Source organism: Mus caroli, chromosome 2 (assembly GCF_900094665.2).
Source record: "Mus caroli chromosome 2, CAROLI_EIJ_v1.1, whole genome shotgun sequence".
Classification (NCBI taxonomy): domain Eukaryota; kingdom Metazoa; phylum Chordata; class Mammalia; order Rodentia; family Muridae; genus Mus; species Mus caroli.
In genome coordinates this window covers 97,081,255-97,102,781 of record NC_034571.1, presented here as the reverse complement: position 1 = coordinate 97,102,781, position 21,527 = coordinate 97,081,255, and the positions used below count along the sequence as shown (strand labels likewise).

Sequence of the window (21,527 nt, the reverse complement as noted above, 5' to 3'; positions counted from 1 at the left end):
CTGGCTGTCCTGGAACTCACTCTGTAGACCAGGCTGGCCTTGAACTCAGAAATCCACCTGCCTCTGTCTCCCAAGTGCTGGGATTAAAGGTGTGTGCGCCACCATTGACCAGTGATTATATTGGATCTTAATGACTGCTAAAGCTACAGTTACTTTGAAGATGCTCAAGGCATTGGACTTTGCATTAATACGAGTACATCTGGCTTTCATTTATTTCTCTATGACTGGATGATTTGCCCTGTAAGAGGTTTTCAGTAGGACTGAGCATTTGTAAAGATCCTAAAAGAGGATTTGCTCTATGAATCAGTTCTAATACTACTTTAGAAACTCCAATGTAATGGTCATATTTGATTCTTACCTTTTCATACTACAGCCTGCTAGACCAAGAAGGCATTCTAACAAAAGTTACTAGTAGCTAATGTAGTATACCACTTTAAGGCAGAGACCCAATACAATTGTATTTCATTTAAGAAAACAGTTTTTTATTCATTTGTTAATTTCTGCAGTGAGAATGCAAACTTCCCATTGGTGGGGTTCACAGAATGATCAAATGTCCTGCAACAGAAATATATGGCTTGGTTGTTTTTTGAAGTTTAGGCTAAAGAAAATCAATTGTAAATGTTAGCACCTTACTTAGCAATTAAAATACAAATAATACTGAGTTGAAGGACTTATTACCTAGTTTTTTTCAGCAGTACTTTCAGTACAGAAAAGGACTTTAGGCCATATAAGATGATACTTGGAAACAGTCTGCATTTTAAGAGATACTTATTTGATAGTGCAAGATATAATCAGTTTTGATGTAAAGGATGTTTTTAATAAGTGGCATTTAAGATGACTGACAACTCTACTAGATGAAAGGTTAGCTAGTGTTCTCTTTGCTTTAAAAAAGCTTAACTGAAACAAACTGATTGGGAAATGTATATATATTTTTATCCAGACCCTAAAGCATGGCTCTCAACCTGTGGGTCATGACTCCTCTAGAGGGTGGGTGGGGTCACCTAAGACCATTTGAAAATACAGATATTTACTTTACAATTATTAAATGAAGTAGTAACAAAATAATTTTGTGATTGGGAGTCACGACAACATAAGGAACTAACTTAACAGGTCCTAGCATTAGGGAGGTTGAGAACCATTGCTAAAGGCTATGTACTTGGTCTTTGTAATTGATACTCATTAGATAGTGAGAGTAACCTTGCTAGGCCTGCAGTGTGTTTCTTAGAATTTTTGATGCAACTGTTGTACAGGGCTTGTGTTAAATGCTTTAATAAATACTCATTCTTAAAACAATTTAATAGATAAAAACAAAACTTCTCTTGTGCTAATATAGGTTGGTTGGTTTGGTTTTTTTTTTTTTTTTTTTTTTTTTACATTTCAGGTTTTGGGGTGAGTTAGCTTCTTATTTGGTTTGCAAGATCCATTCATTCCCAGTGCAGAGGATAAAGTTACTTGGTTTTATTTTCTTGTCTTAGAAAAACAAAACAAAAGAAAACAAAAAACTACGATGCTTAATTTAAGAACAAGGTTGTATTTTATTTTTCAAGGGTCTATATGTAGCTCTGGTCATTCTGGAATTTGTTATTTAGACAAGCCTGGTCTGGAACTCACACATCACCTGCCCCTGTTTTCTGAGTGCTGGTGTTAAAGGAGTGTGCCACTACACAAGTTTACTTTGTTTTGAATTCACCTTGCCAAAGGGAAAAACTGACATGTAATTGGTTCTCAGCTCTCTGTGCAACCCTCCACCCCCATGGTGTATGATATTTAAAAAGGTTAAGTTGTGAACTCCTTTTCTTGGGTGAGAATAGAATCATGAGTATTGTTGTGATATGTTATGATTTTTCTGTTACCCTGGCTCTCTTGGAACTTGCTATATGGATCAGAAACTTGCTGTGTATAGACCAAGTTGGCCTCTCAGATCTGCCTGCCTCTACCTCCCAAGTGCTGGAATTAAAGGTCTGTACCACAGGTCTGTACTACTTGTGGGTTGTTTGTTTATTTATTTTTGTTTTTCGAGACAGGTTTTTTTTTTTTTTGTTTTTTGTTTTTTTTGGTGTTTTTGAGACAGGGTTTCTCTGTATAGCCCTGGTTGTCCTGGAACTCACTTTGTAGACCAGGCTGGCCTCGAACTCAGAAATCCGCCTGCCTCTGCCTCCCAAGTGCTGGGATTAAAGGCGTGTGCCACCACTGTCCAGCTTGTTTGTTTATTTTGATGTTGTCTGTCTTGGTAGTCTGCACAGCCAACAGGAATTGTGTTTAGATTCTTTTTGTAGTTTATTTAATGTTCATGCCTGGGTGTATGTATGTGAGTGCATGTGGTTGTGAGTAGCTGTTAGTGTTGGGACCAAATCTGGGTCTTCTGCAAGAGTAGAGTAGGAAGCTTTCTCAATTGCTGAGCTGTTTCTCTAGTCCCTAGTTACTCTTTTAAAAATCTAGCAGGCAGCTAGGTGTACTGGCATATTCCTTTAATCCTAGCATTTTATAGGGTAGAGGTAGGTAGAGCTCTGTAAGTTCTTAGCTAGCCTGGTTTAGATAGCGAGCTCTAGAACAGTTGGCTACATAGGCCTTGTCTCAAAAAACAACCTCAAAAGGTGAAAAGTTCAATATGCATGGGAAAAAAAACTTTGTTAGACATTTATTAATTACATTGCTGAGTTTTATAAATTGTCTAGGTAATTAACATACCAATGTCAGGTATTAGGACATAATTAAATGAAACTTCAAAAAATTTAAATTGTGTGTGTGTGTTCTAGAGCACAGATTGCAGTGTACCTTTTGAGGTCAGAGAACAATTTTTGGGGTTCTCACCTTGGCTCCTCTGACTGAACTCAGGTCACCTGTCTTGACGGCATGAGCCTTTATTGCCTCAGCCTTCTTGCTATACCTTTACAAATAATAATACTAGTCACGGCTGGCGGCAAATTTACAGTGTAGGAGGATGACCTTGAACTCTTGCTCCTCCTGTGTCTGCTTTTCCAGTGCTAGGGATACAGATGTATCACATGCCCAGATAAAACTTCAAAACTTTTAAATGTTGCATTTTTCTTTTTGGCATATATATATATATATATATATATATATATATATATATATATATATATATATATATTTGCCAGTCTCAATCTTGAAATGTTGTAAACCAGGAATATTTGAGTAACAGACTAGATTCTTAGAGGCTTGGCTCCTGGTGTTTTAGTAATGTTGGTCTGCCCCCAACTCCACCCCTGCCCCCACCCCACCCCTGTCCCAGCCCCACCCGTACACAGTGGGTGTGCAGTAAAGGAGTGAGGAGGAGTAGCAGAAGCAAAATTGAGCCCCAAATTTCCCACCAGCTATTGGAGGGCTCTTACTGAGGATGTGTAGAAAAACATGGGAGAGAAAGACTTTCCTGTGTAGAATTAAATTCATACTTTCTTGTGCGGGAGAACTAAGAGTAGCGGTTAAGAGCACTAGCTGTTCTTCCAGAGGACCCAGGCTCAATTTCCAGTACCCACATGGTAGCTCACAACTGTCTGTAACTCTAGTTCCAGGGACTCTGATACCCTCATACAGACATTTACAGGTTAAAAAACCAATGAATACAAAATAAAAACAAATCATTTAAAAGTTATACTCTGTGAGGAAAAGGGTAAGGTGTGCTATTTGATCGGTCTGCTAAAGAAACCTGCTTTAGGTTTGTTACTTGTCTGCAGTCATGGGATGTTTATATACTGCTGTAGGTTCTTCACCTTAAGGGCTCTTTAAAGTTGGTGATTATCATTGGAGTTAAGGCTCACTAGTAAACCATTCTGCTTGCTGTTCTTCCCTTACACATTGTACTAACAAGGAATATTTCATACTCTGCCTAAAACATTACCTAGAAATATTTGTAGCACCACCAACAATCCTTAATGGATTAATCCATGAAAGGAAAACTTGTTTTTTTTTTTTTTTTAAACTTGAATATTTTTCAGGTGGGCAGACAAATAGAACAATTCTGGTAGTGTAAGCAGGATTTGTCAATACTTTTAGTTTTAGGCAATGGCTTCCTTGTAATATTCTTACGCCAACATAGAAATTTAAAAGATTTGCTAGGCTTAACCCCAGCATTCAGGCAGAGGCAGATGGATTTCTGAGTTCAAGGCCAGCCTGGTCTACAGAGTGAGTTCCAGGACAGCCAGGGCATACAGAGAAACCCTGTCTCGAAAAATCAAAAAAACCAAAACCCAAAAATAGTCTGTCTCTAATTTACATGACTCCAGGAGGGGAAGAGAATGATTATGAATTTGTGCATGTGTGTGTTCTTCAGTTGTACACAAAGATAAGTCTACAGACTTATCTTTTTGATTAGCTTTATTAAACAGAGCAACTAATAGTTCTAAGCCTTGTGATTGTTACTTTTTCAACTTTTAACCTTTTTTTTTTAGGTGGTATACTGAGGATCACATTCAGGGCCTTTGACAAACCAGGCAAAGCACACTAAGCTATGTCTGGCCCCAACCTTCAGATTTTGTAAGAATGTGATTCAAAGTTGATGGTGTTAGAGGTCTTTGACATTTTCTTTTTCTTATCAGGGTCAATTGCTTCCATTCCTGCATGGACAGTAAGGGGTTTGCAGGATTATCTTTTTAAGTATGTTAACTTTGCTGTATATTAACTTTGAAAAAAATTAGAATGATAACTAGATAACATCAAGTAAATACCCAGAAGTCCCTTCGTCTTACACTCTTAATACTTTTTTGTTTAGGGCAGACTAATGCTACATGAACAGGCCTTCAGCATTTGAAGAGAACTGTTACAGATCTTCTGAGTTGTACGTGTTTTCTCCACTATTCTCTGAAAAAACTGACAATTTTTGCTGCTTTTATGAATTTTACCAGCTACTAAGTCTCAGTGGAGAGTGACTAGGAAGTAGCTGTTTACTGCTTACAGTCAGAAGTGGTGTTTCTCCAGATGATGTGTAGGGAGCGAGGCATTAATAATTTGATTTATCTGGAGAGAGAAGTCACAAATGAATGTGGAAAGTTGAAAAAAAAAATCTTTACCTTGCTGTGTCTGGATTTATGGTTTTTAAAGTATTACTGGATTTATTTGGCTTGGGTACAGAAAGTATAGCCAGGTGTTTTTTTTTTGGCTTTGCTTTATAATCTGTCTCAGGTTAGGTCTCATTAATTTTAAGAACAGACTTTAACTGGGTTTCCCTGGGTAGCATGGTTTTTCAGATGATATCTTTCTCTTTCTTGGGACTAGTTACAATTGAATAATTTTATTTTTGTAGTCTTTTAAAATGTGTAATTGAAAGTGTTTTCTTTTGGGATGGTTCAGCAGTTTAGAGCATGTGTTGCTCTTCCTGAGGAACATATTGTGTTTAGTTTCCAGTGCACAAATGGTGGTTTACTATCATTTCTAACTCCTGTTCTACCTGTTCAGGGTATCTGAGCCCCTCTAATGCTCTCATTGGGCACCAGGTGTGCATATGTGTGTGTATACATACATGTGTGTGAATACTCACACACGTGAAGAAGCAGATAAAAAATTAAGGATGGTTCTATAGTGGGATTTTAGCTGTAATAGTAAAGTTTGGGAACACATCTGTCATAGCTACCCATCTTGCTGTATTGATTTTAAAAACCTATGTCAGTAAAGAGGCTTTGAATTTGAAGGTGATGACTTTGGGAAGGATGGAACCTTAAGATACACTGCTGCTGCTCCTCCTCCTCCTCCTCACCATCATCTCAGGTTGGAAAAAGGAAACAGCAGTATTAGGCAGAGGCTGAAGTGAATCTTGTTAACAGCTGGGATTCGGTGACCTAAAAGATGGATATTGAGATAACGTGATTTTTCTGGGATATATTACGGCAAGTTATTTTTGCTACTCTTTTGTTTATAATTAGGTGAAACATGATTGACAATAGTGCCTCACTTGTATTTCATAGTCCTGCTGGCTCTAGAAAGAAGAAACTGGAGTTAGAATAGGACAGAATAGCACTTGGTGTAGTTCTCTGTAACACAAGCTTGACTTATAGTTGTACTTCTGTTATAGGGTTTCTCTTCATAGATTTGTTATTTTGGGAAATGCTTAAATTTTATTTCCTTTATGGTACTATAAATGAAAAACTTTAATACAGTTCAGAATATGTAGTAGCTGAAAAATAAACCATAATTTGACTTCCACAATCAGTGTTTCAAGGCAGCAAGGACAGATTAGTGTTAATTAGTATCATGGTACGCTTTATCTTTTTTATTCTACCAGTGTAGCTTCATTTTATAGGGAAAAAAGGCTTACTTACCTGCGTGTGTTTAAAAACTATTTGTTTTAATCACTATTTTAGACGGTTATGTTGTGGCTTCAGGGAAGAACTCTACCTTCTGACCTTTTTATTTCCCTAATCTTTGCCTTTTTGTTTTTTTATTTTGTTTGATCTGTTCGTGTAGCCAGTCCTTGTAGCTTATTTTATACTGCAAAATATAAAACCTAGTGTATATGAGTGCTCTTTCTTCATACACACCAGAAGAGGGCATCAGATTTCTAATTGATTTTTGAATTGGAAGTGAAAATGGGAGCAAAAGCATTAAGGTAGTGTCATTTCTTTCTAGTCTGTTTCAAAGATAAGGTGGTGTTGGGTAGTGAGTTAATTGTATCTTTTTCCTTACCACTGCAGGCTACTTAGTATTTTACTTGCAGGGCAAGCTATTTTTATTTTCTAAAATAACAGGGAACACAGTTGAGGGTTTTTTGTCTAGTACAAGTTTTTCACATTCATTACTGAATTAAATCATAAACCATTTTTAACTTCTGGTACTTTAGTTTGTTACCAAGGTTTAACAGAAGCACAGTAAAAGGTGGTAATTATTGAGTGAGTTAGCTTTCCATGGCTATGATAAAATTAAAAAAAAATCAAACTGAAGAAAATGAACTTAAAGGAAGAAAGCTTTACTTTGGCTCAGTTTGTTCATGTGGCTATAGTGTGGTGTACTATGACATGAAATGTGTATGAAACAGCTGCTTAGAGTAGTTGGAAAGAAGAAAAGAGGAAGGAATTGGGGACCCAACAGGTCCCACTTCCTTAGTTTGATGCAAATCACAAGCATTCATAAGTGGATTTTTTTTTTTCTTACAAAGTAGTTACTGGGTTAAATTATAAGTTGGTCTAGAAAGTAAACCACGTTTTCTAAATTGTTTATAGGTGAACCTTTAAGCAACTTGTTTCTAAGTTTAAACTACCTTGTGATGACTGTCAGTTCAGGAAAATATATATTTGATTCAGAATAATTAAAAAAGTTTCCAGATTCTACTGGATTGTTAAAAGGAAGTTCCATGGTCCGACCTACATGGTTCTCAGTTTTAGCTGTGTAAGGAATCCCAGCATATGGACCCCAGCATAGAGCTTCCAGGTGCTTCTAGGTTAGCAGCTATAAGGTGGTGCTATGGGTTTTTGTTGTCGTTGTTCCTTAAAGTTTCTCTAGCTAATGTTGCTGGCTTGAGGGTTACACTTCAGGAATCACTGACTTAGAATAGCTAAGTCTTTGTAGATATTTGATTTTATGTACTAGTGAACAGAGTTTCTTTCTGCCTCATCTTTTCTTGGTGATAGTTTTGTCTTAGCGCAGTGATCCTGTAGTGTATATGCTGATTAAACAAGTAGAGCCTGGGGGGTAGTTCTGTGTTTCAATGTAGAAAGTGTAAAGAGACTATTACAGTGCCTTCATTTGCTTTATATTCTTCCTCCCTCCCTCCCTCCCTCCCCCCTCTTTCAGGAACTTCTGACCAAAGAACTGGCCTGGCTTTTGAGGTTGTTGGATAGCTCATGCTCCTCTTCCTCACAGGGAACACATTTCTTACTGTAGCTCCTTCTCACCTTATAAGATGCTGGGTTCTCAGGTTACTACGGCTTGGGCAGTTATACTCATGTTAGTAATAATAGCTCAATTCCAAGCACCCACATAAAGGCACACACAACGAACAAAAAAGCTGGGCAGTGGTGGCCCACGCACACCTTTAATCTCGCACGTGGGAGGCAGAGGCAGGTGGATTTCTGAGTTCGAGGCCAGCCTGGTCTACAGGGTGAGTTCCAGGACAGCTAGGGCTACACCAGGGATTGATGCCCTCTACTGGCCTCTGTGGACACTGCATACACATAAGACACACCCATACACAAAATAAAAGTAACAATGAAAAATATGTATAACAGAAAAAGAAGGAATTACCAGATATAAGCTAATCAAGTATCCTCAGTTCAGAACTTTTTATTATATACTGGACCTGATATTTCGGTATCTTCTACATTTCTAAATTAAGAGGATGAGGTGGAAATATTTTAGACCGTTAGAAATAGCTTTAAGTTACAATTAAAAGCAAATCAAACCTGGTTTTTTACTTAAAGGAGAACGAACTGGGGCTGAGGCTAAAATCAGTGCCAGAGTTGAATTTGCCACGTGCAAAAGCATCTATCTGGGTCAAGCCCCCACCCCCCAAATTGAAAAAGATGGATGGGCCAGAGGTAACTAACTAGCATCGTTTGACAGGTGTTCTGAGGGGATGTCTTTTGCCATAATATAGGCTTATATTGTGGAATGGCTCATCTAAAAGTTCTTTTTGTTAGACTTTTATAGTGTAATGATTGTCTTCATTTAGCTACTTCCTGTATTAAGGTGTGAATGAGCTGAAGTCGATCTGTGGATTTGGACTTGAACCTTACGGAGTTCCCACATGGTTTCTGATGCTCTTATTGCTCTTTACCTGGGCTTGGCTTTTTACTTGATTTAATTTTATTGTCAAGGAACTGTATGCGATAATTATTTGAACTATTTTTCCTTTAAGTTGGATTTTTAAAAAAATCCTCTAGTTCTTTACAGTAGTGATTGAGTTCTTGACACTGTATCATTGTCTGAATATCTTTTGTGAGGTGATCTTTAATAGTAAAAACCTGGAAACCTTTTAAGCTAGCTAGCTAGATTTCTTTTCTTTTCTTTTCTTTTCTTTTCTTTTCTTTTCTTTATTCTAGACAGTCCCTCTTTATGTAGCTCGGGCTGTTTTAGAACTCAGTATGTACACGAGGTTGGCCTCAGGCTCATAGATACCTGTCTCCCAAGTGTTGGGTTTAAAGGCATGTGCCACTATGCCTCACTAAGTTTTCATCTTAACCAAAAAAGGATGACTTGATAGGGTTGTTGAAACCCTGCTCAGTTGCATAGAAGCAGTGGAGGAGTGTGACCATATAGTTTCAAGGTGTTTAAGGTAAAATGGGACAAACTTAGTAGTGAGTTCATTAGGAAATTATGCCATCTATTTACATCAGTTCTTTGAAGGATGGGAGTATAGACAGAAACACATATATTTAGCTTTACAAATGTCCAGTGTGTACGGTTGAGTAGAAAAGTATTTCAACCGTACAGTGACCCTCACTCATGTCTTGCTTATATGACGGCGTCTGTTTTTGAGTATCCTAAAGAGTAAGCAATATTTTGTTGACTTACATACTAGTATTTGATGTCTGTGATCCAGCAATGGTCAGTGTCTCAAGTTTACTAGTAAACTTGAGCTAGATGAATATATTAAGCTGGAGTACATCTGAAAATTAAGGCAAAATTTGACGTAGACTTTAAATATTTATTTTAGGTTTTCTTATTTGTCCTGGTTAAATTGATAAATGTAATTATTCTCTTTTCTTTTATGTAGGGTAAACTTGATGATTACCAGGAACGAATGAATAAAGGGGAAAGGCTCAATCAAGACCAGCTGGTAATGATGTTACATTTAATAAAGGCTCAGTGCTTGTTATTTTAAAAGTTTTTTTGTGGTTGTGTTTCTAATAAAAGTGTGCTCTGATTTGTCATTTCAGGATGCCGTATCTAAGTACCAGGAAGTCACAAATAATTTGGAGTTTGCAAAGGAATTACAGAGGAGTTTTATGGCATTAAGTCAAGATGTAAGTTAAAAAATACTGTGTAAAATATTAAAAATTAAGTTAGTGGAAACTATTATTTGGAGTTACTCATTACTGTTGATGAGTTCTCTGCCAGGTGTGGAAATTGGATTAAATTATTTCATTAATTTGCCAATTCTGTGTAACTGAAAACACTGGTTTTGGGAAGGACTGAGTTAAAATAAAATACCAGAAGGAGACCTGTCATCTTGTATGATAATTTAAAAATAATACATGCGGGAAATACCAGGTTAGCTTTGATTTGGTACAGTAAAAAACCCTTTTTACGTGATGAGAGACAATTCCAAGAGGAATTAGGAGACTAAGCTCTGATAACTGATTCAGGAATGGAATTGATTCACTTGGGTTCAGTGATTGACTATTACTTAAGGAATTGTGTAACCTTGGCCAAGTTACCTAGGTTTGCTGTTCTTTTATTATATGTAAGTACACTGTAACTGTCTTCAGGCACTCCAGAAGAAGGAGTGAGATCTCATTATGAATGGTTGTGAGCCACCATGTGGTTGCTGGGAATTGAACTCAGGACCTTCAGAAGAGCAGTCAGTGCTCTTAACCTCTGAGCCATCTCTCCAGCCCCCTGCTGTTCTTATATTAAATTTTCACATGAAAATTAAAAAGCGGGAGGACACAAGACCATCACAGCACCTTAGTTTTGTAATCTACAAAATAATAATGTTTTCTTTTTATAAAGTTATGCTTATTTGATACATATTTCTAGCACTTTGTTTTTATTATCACATCTTATAATTGAGTGTAGAAGGTATAGTTTGATAATTGGGTTTTTAACCAGTGCTTTAGTTGTTTTATGCTTTAGTCACTGTTCAGTTGTGATGAGGCACCATGACCAAGGCAACTCATCAAAGACAGTATTTAATAATTGAAGCTTGTTTAAAGTTTTAGGGATTTAGTCAATTACCATGGTTCTACATCTGGCTCCACAGGGTCAGAGAGAGAACTGGGCCTGGCTTGGCCATTTGAAACCTCAAAGGCTACACTTAACTCCATTATGGCCATACGCCTTTATCCTTCGCACATAGTGCCATTCCTTGATAACTAAGTAAGCATTCAAATATATGAGCCGATGGGAGCTGCCACAGTGCCTCTGTAATAGAATATCAGAGATTGGACAATCTGTAATGAAGAAAAATGTATTTCTCTGAGACACTGGAAGTTCAAGACCAAGGCATTGGCATTTGGTGTGGGTCTTCTATCACAAGATAGAAGAGGGAAGAACAAAGACTGTGATCCTACTTCCACAAACGGTTGCCATAGCAATGATAACTAGTTCATCAGGGTGGTGCTCTTTGGACCCAAGTAATTGGTTAAAGACTTTATCTCTCAACACTTAAATTTAGGTCTTTAAATTGCCAATACAGGAATACTAGGTATGAGGTTACACCATACTAACCAAGTGGGAGATTCTTGGTTTAGGTCAGTACTTTAAGCTTGATGGACCCTTCTTTCTCCTTCACACTTCCTATGCTTTATAAATACAGTTTACTTTTAAAGAAATGTTATACAGTTAATTTACTCTGATCCTTTGATATATTTTTCACAATAAGTAGATATCTTTTTTTATTTTGTATCAAATAGTAGCTTTAGCCTAGTTCTAATCTACCTTATTCATACCTTCTCTACTTAAGTTGATATGTCTCTCACATTTATTAAAAAAAGAAGACTTTGGGCTAGGGAGATTGCTGAGTTGGTTAAAGTGAGGACCTGAATTAGATCCCAAGAACCTATATGCAAGCCAGGTGTGGAGGCACTTGGTTGTAATCTCAGCTCTAAGGAGATGAAGAAAGGCAGATTTCTGGGGCCAGGGAGAGACCCTGTCTCACAAAGGTACCTGAGGTGTATGGTATCTAAGGAAGGATGCCTGAGATCTTCCTGCCTCCAGATGTATGTGTGTGCATGTGTCCACATGTGTACATGTTGTATGCACACTGAAGCACATGCAGTTACTTCTTTTGGATAGGTATTTTTGTTTTTGTTTTTTCTTCACATTCCTACTTCTCTTCCTGTTTGTGCCTCCAGCTACCTATGAAAGACCTTCCTCATTTAAACTGCTTCTCCCAACATTGAAAAGCTCATCCATTTCAGTAGACGACATTTCCACCTTGTAAGCTTACTTGCCCGTCCTAAATTAGACTTTAGCCCTGTTTATATGTTTATTGCTGTAATACCATTTACCTCCTCTGCTGCCAATATAAACTTATTAAAATGTTCATTATTTCTTAATTCCTCTCTTTAAGTTTTAAAAATTTTAAAAAAGATTTCTGTTTTATGGGTATTTTTCCTACATGTTTGTCTATGTACCACATGTGTGCATATCTTTGGAGACCAGAAAAAAGGCTCAGATTCCCTGGAACTGGAATTAATTGTACTGTTGGGAATACATACTATGGATGCTGGGAATTGAACCTGGGTCCTCTTGAAGAGCAGCCACTGCTCTTTGAACCCTGAGCCAACTCTGCAATCCCCAAATTATAGGTTTTGTATGTCTTATCTCCATTTTGTTTTTTGTGTCAGTTTATCTTAATTAAGCTTGAGATGGTTGGAAAGGATGAAAGAAAACAGTGCCATGATTCTTAAAAAGACCCTTCTCTATCCTTAAGCTGATGCTAACATGGAAGAGAAGGAAAGAAATACTTGACTTTGATGCTGTCCTTTCAGCCTTTGAAAAGATGGGGGAACTGGGGGGGGGGAGGGAGACATCCTTCATTGAACTTACATGGTCGCCTTTTCTTTTTTTTTTTTTTTTTTTTTTTTTTTACAGGGTTTCTCTGTGTAGTCTTGGCTGCCCTGGAACTCACTTTGTAGACCAGGCTAGCCTCGAACTCAGAAATCCGCCTGCCTATGCCTTCCGAGTGCTGGGATTAAAGGTGTGTGCCACCACGCCCGGCTCATGAAGACAATTTTATTTATTAATTTTCAAGTTCTGAACTCCTTTCTGATGTCATGAGTGATTGTTTGCCGCAAGGAGTAAGTGGTGGATGTTTGGCTTGTTCTTGCATAGAATGTACTTAAGTTGGACTCTGTCTTGGGTTTATGTTCTTTGACAGATTCAGAAAACAATAAAGAAGACAGCACGTCGGGAACAGCTTATGAGAGAAGAAGCAGAACAGAAGCGCTTAAAAACTGTACTTGAGTTACAGTATGTATTGGATAAGCTGGGAGATGATGATGTGAGAACAGATCTGAAACAAGGTTTGAGTGGAGTGCCAATATTGTCTGAGGAGGAGTTGTCATTGTTGGATGAGTTCTACAAGCTTGTAGATCCTGAGCGTGACATGAGTTTAAGGTATGATGGTGTCTGGGAACAGAATCTTAAGAAATATTGCTCATTGGCAGTTGGAAGGTAGTTAATGTTTTCTTTGTTATTGCAAGGTTAAATGAGCAGTATGAACATGCCTCAATTCACTTGTGGGATTTGCTGGAAGGGAAAGAAAAGCCTGTGTGTGGAACAACCTGTGAGTATCACAGATAATTCTGAGTTTATAGCTAGGAATCTTTAAAATACTTTTCTGTTTAAGGCATTTTGCAAGTATATAAATACAGTTTGCATTTATTTTTATGCATTCTTTTTTGGCATGCCTCAGTGACATTCTTTGTTTCTTTTTATACTTGATACCTTCTTGGGACAAGATTTGTAGATGGCTTTTCTTCTGCCATGAAATACTTATTGCTTATCCTGTCAGCTTGTACAGCAGTTATACCAGGGAAGTTATAGAGGTCTCAGCCTAAGTCCAGTCTGTTACATTTTATTGTGTAATTTTGTTAATTTTTTATCTTGATACCCCTTCTGGTAGACTAAAATTAGTGAGCATGTATTGCCTTTTTATATTGTTTTAATTGATTTTTTTTAAAGATTATTTATAAGCTAGGTGTGGTGGTATGCACCTTTAATCCCAGCACTTGGGAGGCAAAGGCAGAGGATCTCTGTTTGAGGCCAGCCTGGTCTACAGTCAGTTGGAGTAAAGCCAGAACTACACAGAAACACCGTCCTAAAAACTAGAGAGAGAGAGAGATTTATTTCTAATTATTTGTGTGTATGTGTGTGTGAGTGAGTGTGTGTGATGTGTATGTATCTATATGAATATACATGTGAGTACACGTATCTGAGAAGACCATAAGAGAGCATCAGATCCCTTGGATCTGGCAGTTAGATGGAGCCAACCCATGTGAACTTTGGTCTTCTTGCAAGTCCTCTTAATCCCTGAACCTTTTCTCTAGTGCCCACCACGTGCCTAACACATATAGTGTGTTCAACAGAAGTTTTTATTGAGTGAATAATCTTAGCTTTATTCCCTCTTTATTTGCTTAGTAGTTTAGATAGATTCCTTTTTCATTCCTATCATATTGTAATTTGTTTTATGCATGTGTGTGTGGTTGTTTTACTAACATAATTACGTTTTCTTAACTGCTTTTGTAGAATATTAATTTTTTTCAAATTTTTATTCAAAAATTTTTTTCAAATCAAATTGTCAGTGTAACATTGTATTCTCTATTTTTTAGATAAAGCTCTAAAGGAAATTGTTGAGCGTGTTTTTCAGTCAAACTACTTTGATAGCACTCACAATCATCAAAATGGGTTGTGTGAGGAGGAAGAGGCGGCTTCAGCACCCACAGTGGAGGACCAGGTAGCTGAAGCTGGTGAGTATTTGGGTGGATATAAGCATTAGTTTTGGTTCTGGCCTTAATTTCCTTTTCCTTTCTCATTCATGTGTATGTATGTATGTAAAATCTGTATACTCAAATATCCTTTGAACATGGCAAAGTACATTCAGCAATCTGAACTATTCAGAACCCATCATGTATCTTACAGGCCTTGATCACAGGTAAATTGGTAACTCTCTTGCCTACTTAGTATTGTTGGATAAGGAATATGGGTTAGGGGCAGTTCTAAGGATTTTTGTCTGACTTGTTTTACTTCTCACCATACCAACATATAGTATGATAAGTATATTGGAAGCATATATATGGAACTTGTAGAGATCTGTCAGCCTCTGCCTACAGAGTGTTAAGTCATCATTTCTTTAAGGCTGTGTATAGAACTCTAGGGCTTGAGCTGTTAACTCCTTGTCCGCTAGGGAGTTTTGCAGTTCACGTTCAGCATCTTAATGAAACACAAGTGTGACTACACAGCCTGAGTACTTTCATGATAATTATTAAGTTGATGAATAAAATTGAAAACAGCTAGATACTACAAAAATTTTGTGATATTTCATAAAGTATAAGTTCAGAGCTGGGTTGCTTAAGGTAAAAACATACAACACCAGCTATCTAACTTGGGGTAATTACTGCAAACTTTTAAAGCCCAAGTTTCCATTTAGTGTGTGAGGGGTGTATTCAGTAAGGCACATGGCACACACTGCTATCTGAGTGCTGCTATGCTGAAGCCAGAAGGGAAGACTGCTTATTGGTGGAATATAGGTAAAACATTTTTCTGGTTTTACTTTTTACTAATAGGTGAGTTTATTGTTGTTTTTTCCTTCCTTTAGACAGTCTTAGCTCCCTGTGACTTAGAACTCCTAGAAATCTGCCTGCCTCTGCTTACTAAGTGTTAGTTAAGTTTAAAGGTGTGCATCAAGTTGGGCATAGTGGCACATGCCTTTACAGTCCCAGTATACAGGAGGCAGAGGTAGGAAGAGCTCCTGAGTGTGTGGCCTGTCTGCTCTACAGAGTGAGTTTCTCCAAGTTAGAAGGTTTTTATTTTCATCATGCCTGCCATAGGAAACTACTGTTAATGCTGAAATGACTCCTGCATTCTGGAACGAAGTAAAGAAACTTAGAAGTGTAGTTACTGACTATAAAAATGGGAAAGGAGAAGAATTTATCAGTAATATATTCTGATTACGTGATTGTATAATGATGTTACTTTAGAGTTTAAGTAGAATTGGTACCATTAAAACAGTCACTTATATGTGGATATCATTTACAAGCAGAATTTCCTTTTTCTGTTGTTTGTTTTCAAGACAGGGTTTCTCTGTGTAATAGCCCTGGCTGTTTTAGAACTCACCTTGAAGACTAGCCTGGCCTCAAACTCACAGAGATACCTCCTACTTCTGCCTCCCAAGTGCTGTGATTCAAGGCTTGTGCCACCATCAGTCTGGTTGCAGACTTTTTTTTCTTAAAAAGCAGTTTTAGGTTCATAGTTAAATGAACATAAGAGGGGTTAAGAACACTGGTTACTCCTTCTGAGGACCAGGGTTTGATTTTAGCAATCCACAGAATGGCCCTCAATTGTCTGCAAGGGTATTTGTCACCCTCTTCTGGCCTGTGTGTACACACTACGTATGCCTGGTACACAGGCATGCATATATGCATAACATCTATTTATATAACAAAGCTTTTTAATTGCTACCTGTCATTCCTTTTCAATTGTATAACTTTCTTATTGCAGCATTCCTGTTAGAGGTACATTTGTTACAGTTGATAAGCCTAATATATTTTCACCTAAGTGTGTATGTGTGTGTTTCCCCTTTGGTTTCTTGTACATTCTGTAGATTTTCTACGGTTATAGTTTCCCTGACCTAAGTAAATCTTTTCTGGTCTATTTCCCTTTTAACTTTAGAACCTGAGCCAGTGGAAGAATACACAGAGCAAAGTGAGGTTGAATCAACAGAGGTATGATTTCTTAGAAACGTTTAGTACTGCCTTTCCCTCTCTGCCTTCCCAGCAGGTACCACAGAGAGTGACTTTTCTTTTTAGTATGTCAATAGGCAGTTCATGGCAGAAACACAGTTCAGCAGTGGTGAGAAGGAGCAAGTGGATGAGTGGGCAGTTGAAACCGTTGAGGTAAAAGTTCTTTGTATCATGAGGTTAATGTCTTGTCTGATTTCTACCTGTCGTGAGGGGGAAAAATAGGTGGTTAGTCTTTTTTATTGACACATTCATTATAATAAATACATATCACATAATTAATATTTAATGTTTGGGAAACAGCCATGAAAATAGTATTTTCTTTTCTCTCTATTCTATTTTAGGTTGTAAACTCACTCCAGCAGCAACCTCAGGCTGCGTCCCCTTCAGTACCAGAGCCCCACTCTTTGACTCCAGTGGCTCAGTCAGATCCACTTGTGAGAAGGCAGCGTGTACAAGATCTTATGGCACAAATGCAAGGGCCCTATAATTTCATACAGGTAGGTATATTTTAGTAAAGCACCATTAATAGTAAATTTAAATGTATGTTGTTTGATGTAATTCAGTTATATCCTGACTTGTAGGATTCAATGTTGGATTTTGAAAATCAGACGCTTGATCCTGCCATTGTATCAGCACAACCTATGAACCCTACCCAGAACATGGATATGCCTCAGCTGGTTTGCCCTCAGGGTTAGTAATGATGATTTTAAAAGTTAATTTTTTAGGAAAAAAAATGTATGTGCATGTATTTTCATATTTGGCATATGTATGTTGTCTGAACAACTTGGTACCTGGTCTCCTCCTATGTGGTTTCTGAGGAGCAAACTTGGGTCATTAGGCTTGGTGGGGCATGCTGCTTTTTTGTACATTCTGGACCACCTTACCACCTTCCACAGTCTTTTAGCCCCTCCTAGCTCAGCAAAAATTTTTTTATGAGAGGAAATAGAAGACGCAGTATAATCTTCAGAGGTTTTGAAATTTTGCTCATTTTTAATGCTTTGAGTCCTTTAACTTGATGTGAAATCTTGTCTAGTTTTATCATTTCTTGTAACATTTTTATTGGCATAGATAAATAGAATTGATGACTTCTCAAGCTGAACACAGCAGCATCTAAATGTAAAGTTACCAGTGCTGCAGAGATCTATACACTATATGTTTTTTTTTTCAGTTATGAATTACCCTCTTCACCTCCATGTAACAACCACTCTCTTCTGATACTTTTTTAAAAAAAAGATTTATTTATTTTATATAAATACACTGTCTTCAGACACAACAGAGGGCACTGGATCCCATTACAGACAGTTGTTAGGAATTGAACTCAGGACTAATTGAGGAGCATCTTAACTGCTGAGCCATCTCTCCAACCCTCAACATTCTTTTTTAAAAGTTTGATTATGTGTATGAGTCTGTGGGTCTGTGCATGCGAGTTCCAGTATTGGAGGTTATAGGATGATCCCTTAGCCCTGGAGTTTTAAGTGTTGTGAGCTGCCCATGTGCTCTTAAATGCTGAGCCTCAATTTAAAAAATCTGAAGAATAAAAATATTAGATGTTGCTTGTGTGGTCGCTTGCAGCTTGAGGGAGAATTTCTGATCCTCCTATGCAGGGGATGCCTGAGAGGAAGAGATGAACACGACATTCAGTTCTTTATCAATTGAAGCCTGAGTGTGTTGTATGAGTGGCACTCTATAGGACCATTAGCATCCTTCCAGGACCAGAGTTTGAGGTTTCTAGGTATTTGAAGTCTGGCTATAACAACCAGGAAATCCCAACTTCCAGACCATGGGAGATTGTGTTACTTTCAGAGATAGAATTTCTCAAAGGCAACTGGCACTGGTTATTATTACCTGTTATTCTTATTGATTACTTTTGTTAGTGGCACCGTATTCTATCTTCCAATCACACAATAAAGCAGCTATGAGAGTCAACTGTAATCTCTGCCATTAAACTATTTTCCTGCTATGAAAATGTTCATTAATCACTTATAGAAATTTGCCTATTACACTTATGTATAATTTAGATAATATTTAAGAAATTGGATTTTCTCTGAAGAAATTTCATGTTGTGTAACAGTTTTCTTAATATTGTAGTTCATTCTGAATCTAGACTTGCCCAATCTAATCAAGTTCCTGTACAACCAGAAGCCACACAGGTAAGAATGAATAAGAGTATTCAATAGGTTTGTTAGTTAAGATTCTTTTCTTAGTCAGTGATGCATTTGATCACTTTGTTCAGATACAAACTCATTTGCAATAGCACTTATATTTCCATGCTTGTATTTGCTTTTTCTTTGGTAACTAAAATTTTTCATGCTTAGACCTTGTCTAGGAACTTTTTTCCCCCAACAGTCTTGTATTAAAACAAAACAATTGTCTGTATTTAAAACAGTTATTTTTCAAATTAGGGCTTAATACTTATTAGACAAAGGTTTAATTTAATTTTGAGATTTAAATGTCAATATAGTTTGCAATTGTTAAGTATTTTGTTTTGAGAAAAAGCGTAAACATGTAGCCCTCACCTTATTGGCCTAGAATTTGCTATATAGAACTTGAAGTCACAGCAACCTGCCACCCCTTGCCCCCCCCCCCCGCCCTCTCCCTTGTGCTGGGATTGAAGGTGTGTGCCACCTATCCAGCAAGTAATGTATACAATCTTACAGTTTCAAAATGAAAAGAGAAAGTCTCTTTCCCTTAACAAACATGTCTTTTCTTTGCATCTGTATTAGGGTTGGTATAATTTATCTTTAATTTTGTTAGAAGAAAATAAGGTTTGAGGTCTTTATTTCTGTATAGGTTCCTTTGGTTTCATCTACAAGTGAGGGGTATACAGCATCGCAGCCCTTGTACCAGCCGTCTCATGCTACAGAGCAGCGGCCGCAGAAAGAGCCAATGGATCAGATTCAGGTAAGTTCTGTTACCAAGCAGCAGTTGGCATGGTACTTTATAAATGTGAATCTTTTTGTACCTATTTTACTTTCATAAAAGTTATATTTATTAACGTATATAAGTTAGAAGTAGTGTACCACTAAAGTACATTTGTTTGTTTGCTTTGTGTTTAGGCAACAATATCTTTAAATACAGACCAGACTACAGCATCCTCATCCCTTCCTGCTGCTTCTCAGCCTCAAGTGTTCCAGGCTGGGACAAGTAAACCTTTGCACAGCAGTGGAATCAATGTAAATGCAGCTCCATTCCAATCCATGCAAACGGTGAGCACTTAGCATTTTCTAGTGTGTATAAATCACACTAAACGGAGCTGAGCTAGAACTTATGTGCTATTTTTATTGATCACTAAACTATGTTTCTTAGGCTTTTTAGTGGTGTATTTGAGCCTTTTGAGTCACTCATTTATATTTTTTTAGCTTTACTCCAAAGGTTAGAATATTTAACAAAGTATAATCAAGACAAAAGAGAGCCAGAGAGGGAGATCAGTGGAAAGGGGTCTGCTACCAAGTCTGATATCATAAATTTAATCCTTGCAACTCACGTGGTAGAAGAAATCTGAATTCTGAAAGTTGTCCTCTGACTTCCACATGTGCAGTGTATGCACATAAAACACACACTACATCTTTAAAACGAAAACAAAAAGTATAATATAGTACTTGTGGAGTTATAACCTAGTTATATAATTGTTGACATTCTGCTCTTTTAGCTTAATCTTTATTTTACTGAAATGTTTGAAAATAAGATTTAGATGTTATATACTTCACTGGTTTATCAGTAATTATCTTTAAATAGTATAATTTCTAGAAAAATTATTATAACTTAGAATACAGTTGAATTAGTACACAAAAGAATGCCTGAAGGATTAAGCACTTAAGACTTTCATTAATATATTAATAAGAGTAAAATTTAAGTGAGTTAACATGGTAACATCAAGAAGTCAGTGATAGACATGAAAGCCTTTTGTTTGTGATGTGTGTGTTTTGATTTGGAGGGGGGGGGTTAAGTTATATTTGAAGGGAAGGCTGAACTGAGATATTGAAGTCTAAACCCAAAATAAAGGCATGAACCAATCATTCATTTACTTGGCTTGCTACAGGTGTTCAATATGAATGCTCCAGTTCCTCCTGTTAATGAACCAGAAACTTTAAAACAACAGAGTCAGTACCAGGCCAGTTATAACCAGAGTTTTTCCAGTCAGCCTCACCAAGTGGAACAAACAGAGCTTCAACAAGACCAGCTGCAAACGGGTAAGAAGGCCAGGGTAACTGTCTTTTTAGTCCTTAAACTTCCCATGTATGCCCTACTTTCAAATTCGTTGCCTGTTTTTTCGTTTGAATTGTTGTTAAATGTGTATTCATTCCTAAATACATATTACAACCTCATTAGCCTGTATCATGGTGATTGTGTGTATGTTTTAGGGATGACCATTTGGTCTTGGATGGTTCATTGCTGTGCTCTTTGCTGAGGAAGACTTCTCCTGCTCTCACTATCCCTTGGTTCCCTCCAGCTCTTGGCTAGGTTGAGGCCTTATGGGTGCCCCCCCTTCTCCTTATGATATCTCTTTATGATACCTTTGCTCAGGTCATATTTAGGCATTCATGTTGGTGAGACTTCATACTTGTAGCTTCTGATGCTTCTAGGAGACAGAATATTACAGCAAAGTGCATGTTCTTCTGTCTCAGCAATCTTCCCTCCCCTTCTGTATGATCCTGAACCTTAGCAGCCAGGGGAGTTGTTTTGTAGATGAATTCGTTGGGACTGTTCTACATTTTCATTGGTTGTGGTTTTCTTTAATGGTCTCCATTGGGAAGAGAAGTTTCCTTTGTTAAGGGTGAGGACTAACTTGTCTGGCTAGACCCTGAGAAAGGAGATTTTCAGTCTTTTTAAAATTTTAGTTACTATGTTGTGTGTGTGTATGTGTGAAAGAGAGAGGGAGAGGGAGTTGTGCCGGGTATGCATGCCACAGCTATGCTTCTGTACCAAGTTCTTTTATCTGCTCAACCATCTCTT

The 21,527-nt window shown here is 37.4% G+C and overlaps 1 protein-coding gene across 2 annotated transcripts in view; it reads left to right on the top strand.

Moving 5' to 3' along the window:
• Positions 1 to 21,527, top strand: part of Caprin1 (cell cycle associated protein 1) — a 31,458-nt gene that overhangs the window by 3,552 nt on the left and 6,379 nt on the right. For both annotated transcript variants that reach the window (XM_021156477.1, XM_021156478.2), the window contains 13 exons: positions 9,662 to 9,724; positions 9,825 to 9,911; positions 12,992 to 13,230; positions 13,317 to 13,399; positions 14,445 to 14,582; positions 16,504 to 16,556; positions 16,641 to 16,727; positions 16,916 to 17,071; positions 17,156 to 17,264; positions 18,663 to 18,724; positions 19,365 to 19,475; positions 19,631 to 19,780; positions 20,614 to 20,764. In XM_021156477.1, the coding sequence (XP_021012136.1) occupies positions 9,662 to 9,724; positions 9,825 to 9,911; positions 12,992 to 13,230; positions 13,317 to 13,399; positions 14,445 to 14,582; positions 16,504 to 16,556; positions 16,641 to 16,727; positions 16,916 to 17,071; positions 17,156 to 17,264; positions 18,663 to 18,724; positions 19,365 to 19,475; positions 19,631 to 19,780; positions 20,614 to 20,764 (1,489 nt within the window). The remainder of the gene's footprint in view (positions 1 to 9,661; positions 9,725 to 9,824; positions 9,912 to 12,991; positions 13,231 to 13,316; positions 13,400 to 14,444; positions 14,583 to 16,503; positions 16,557 to 16,640; positions 16,728 to 16,915; positions 17,072 to 17,155; positions 17,265 to 18,662; positions 18,725 to 19,364; positions 19,476 to 19,630; positions 19,781 to 20,613; positions 20,765 to 21,527) is intronic.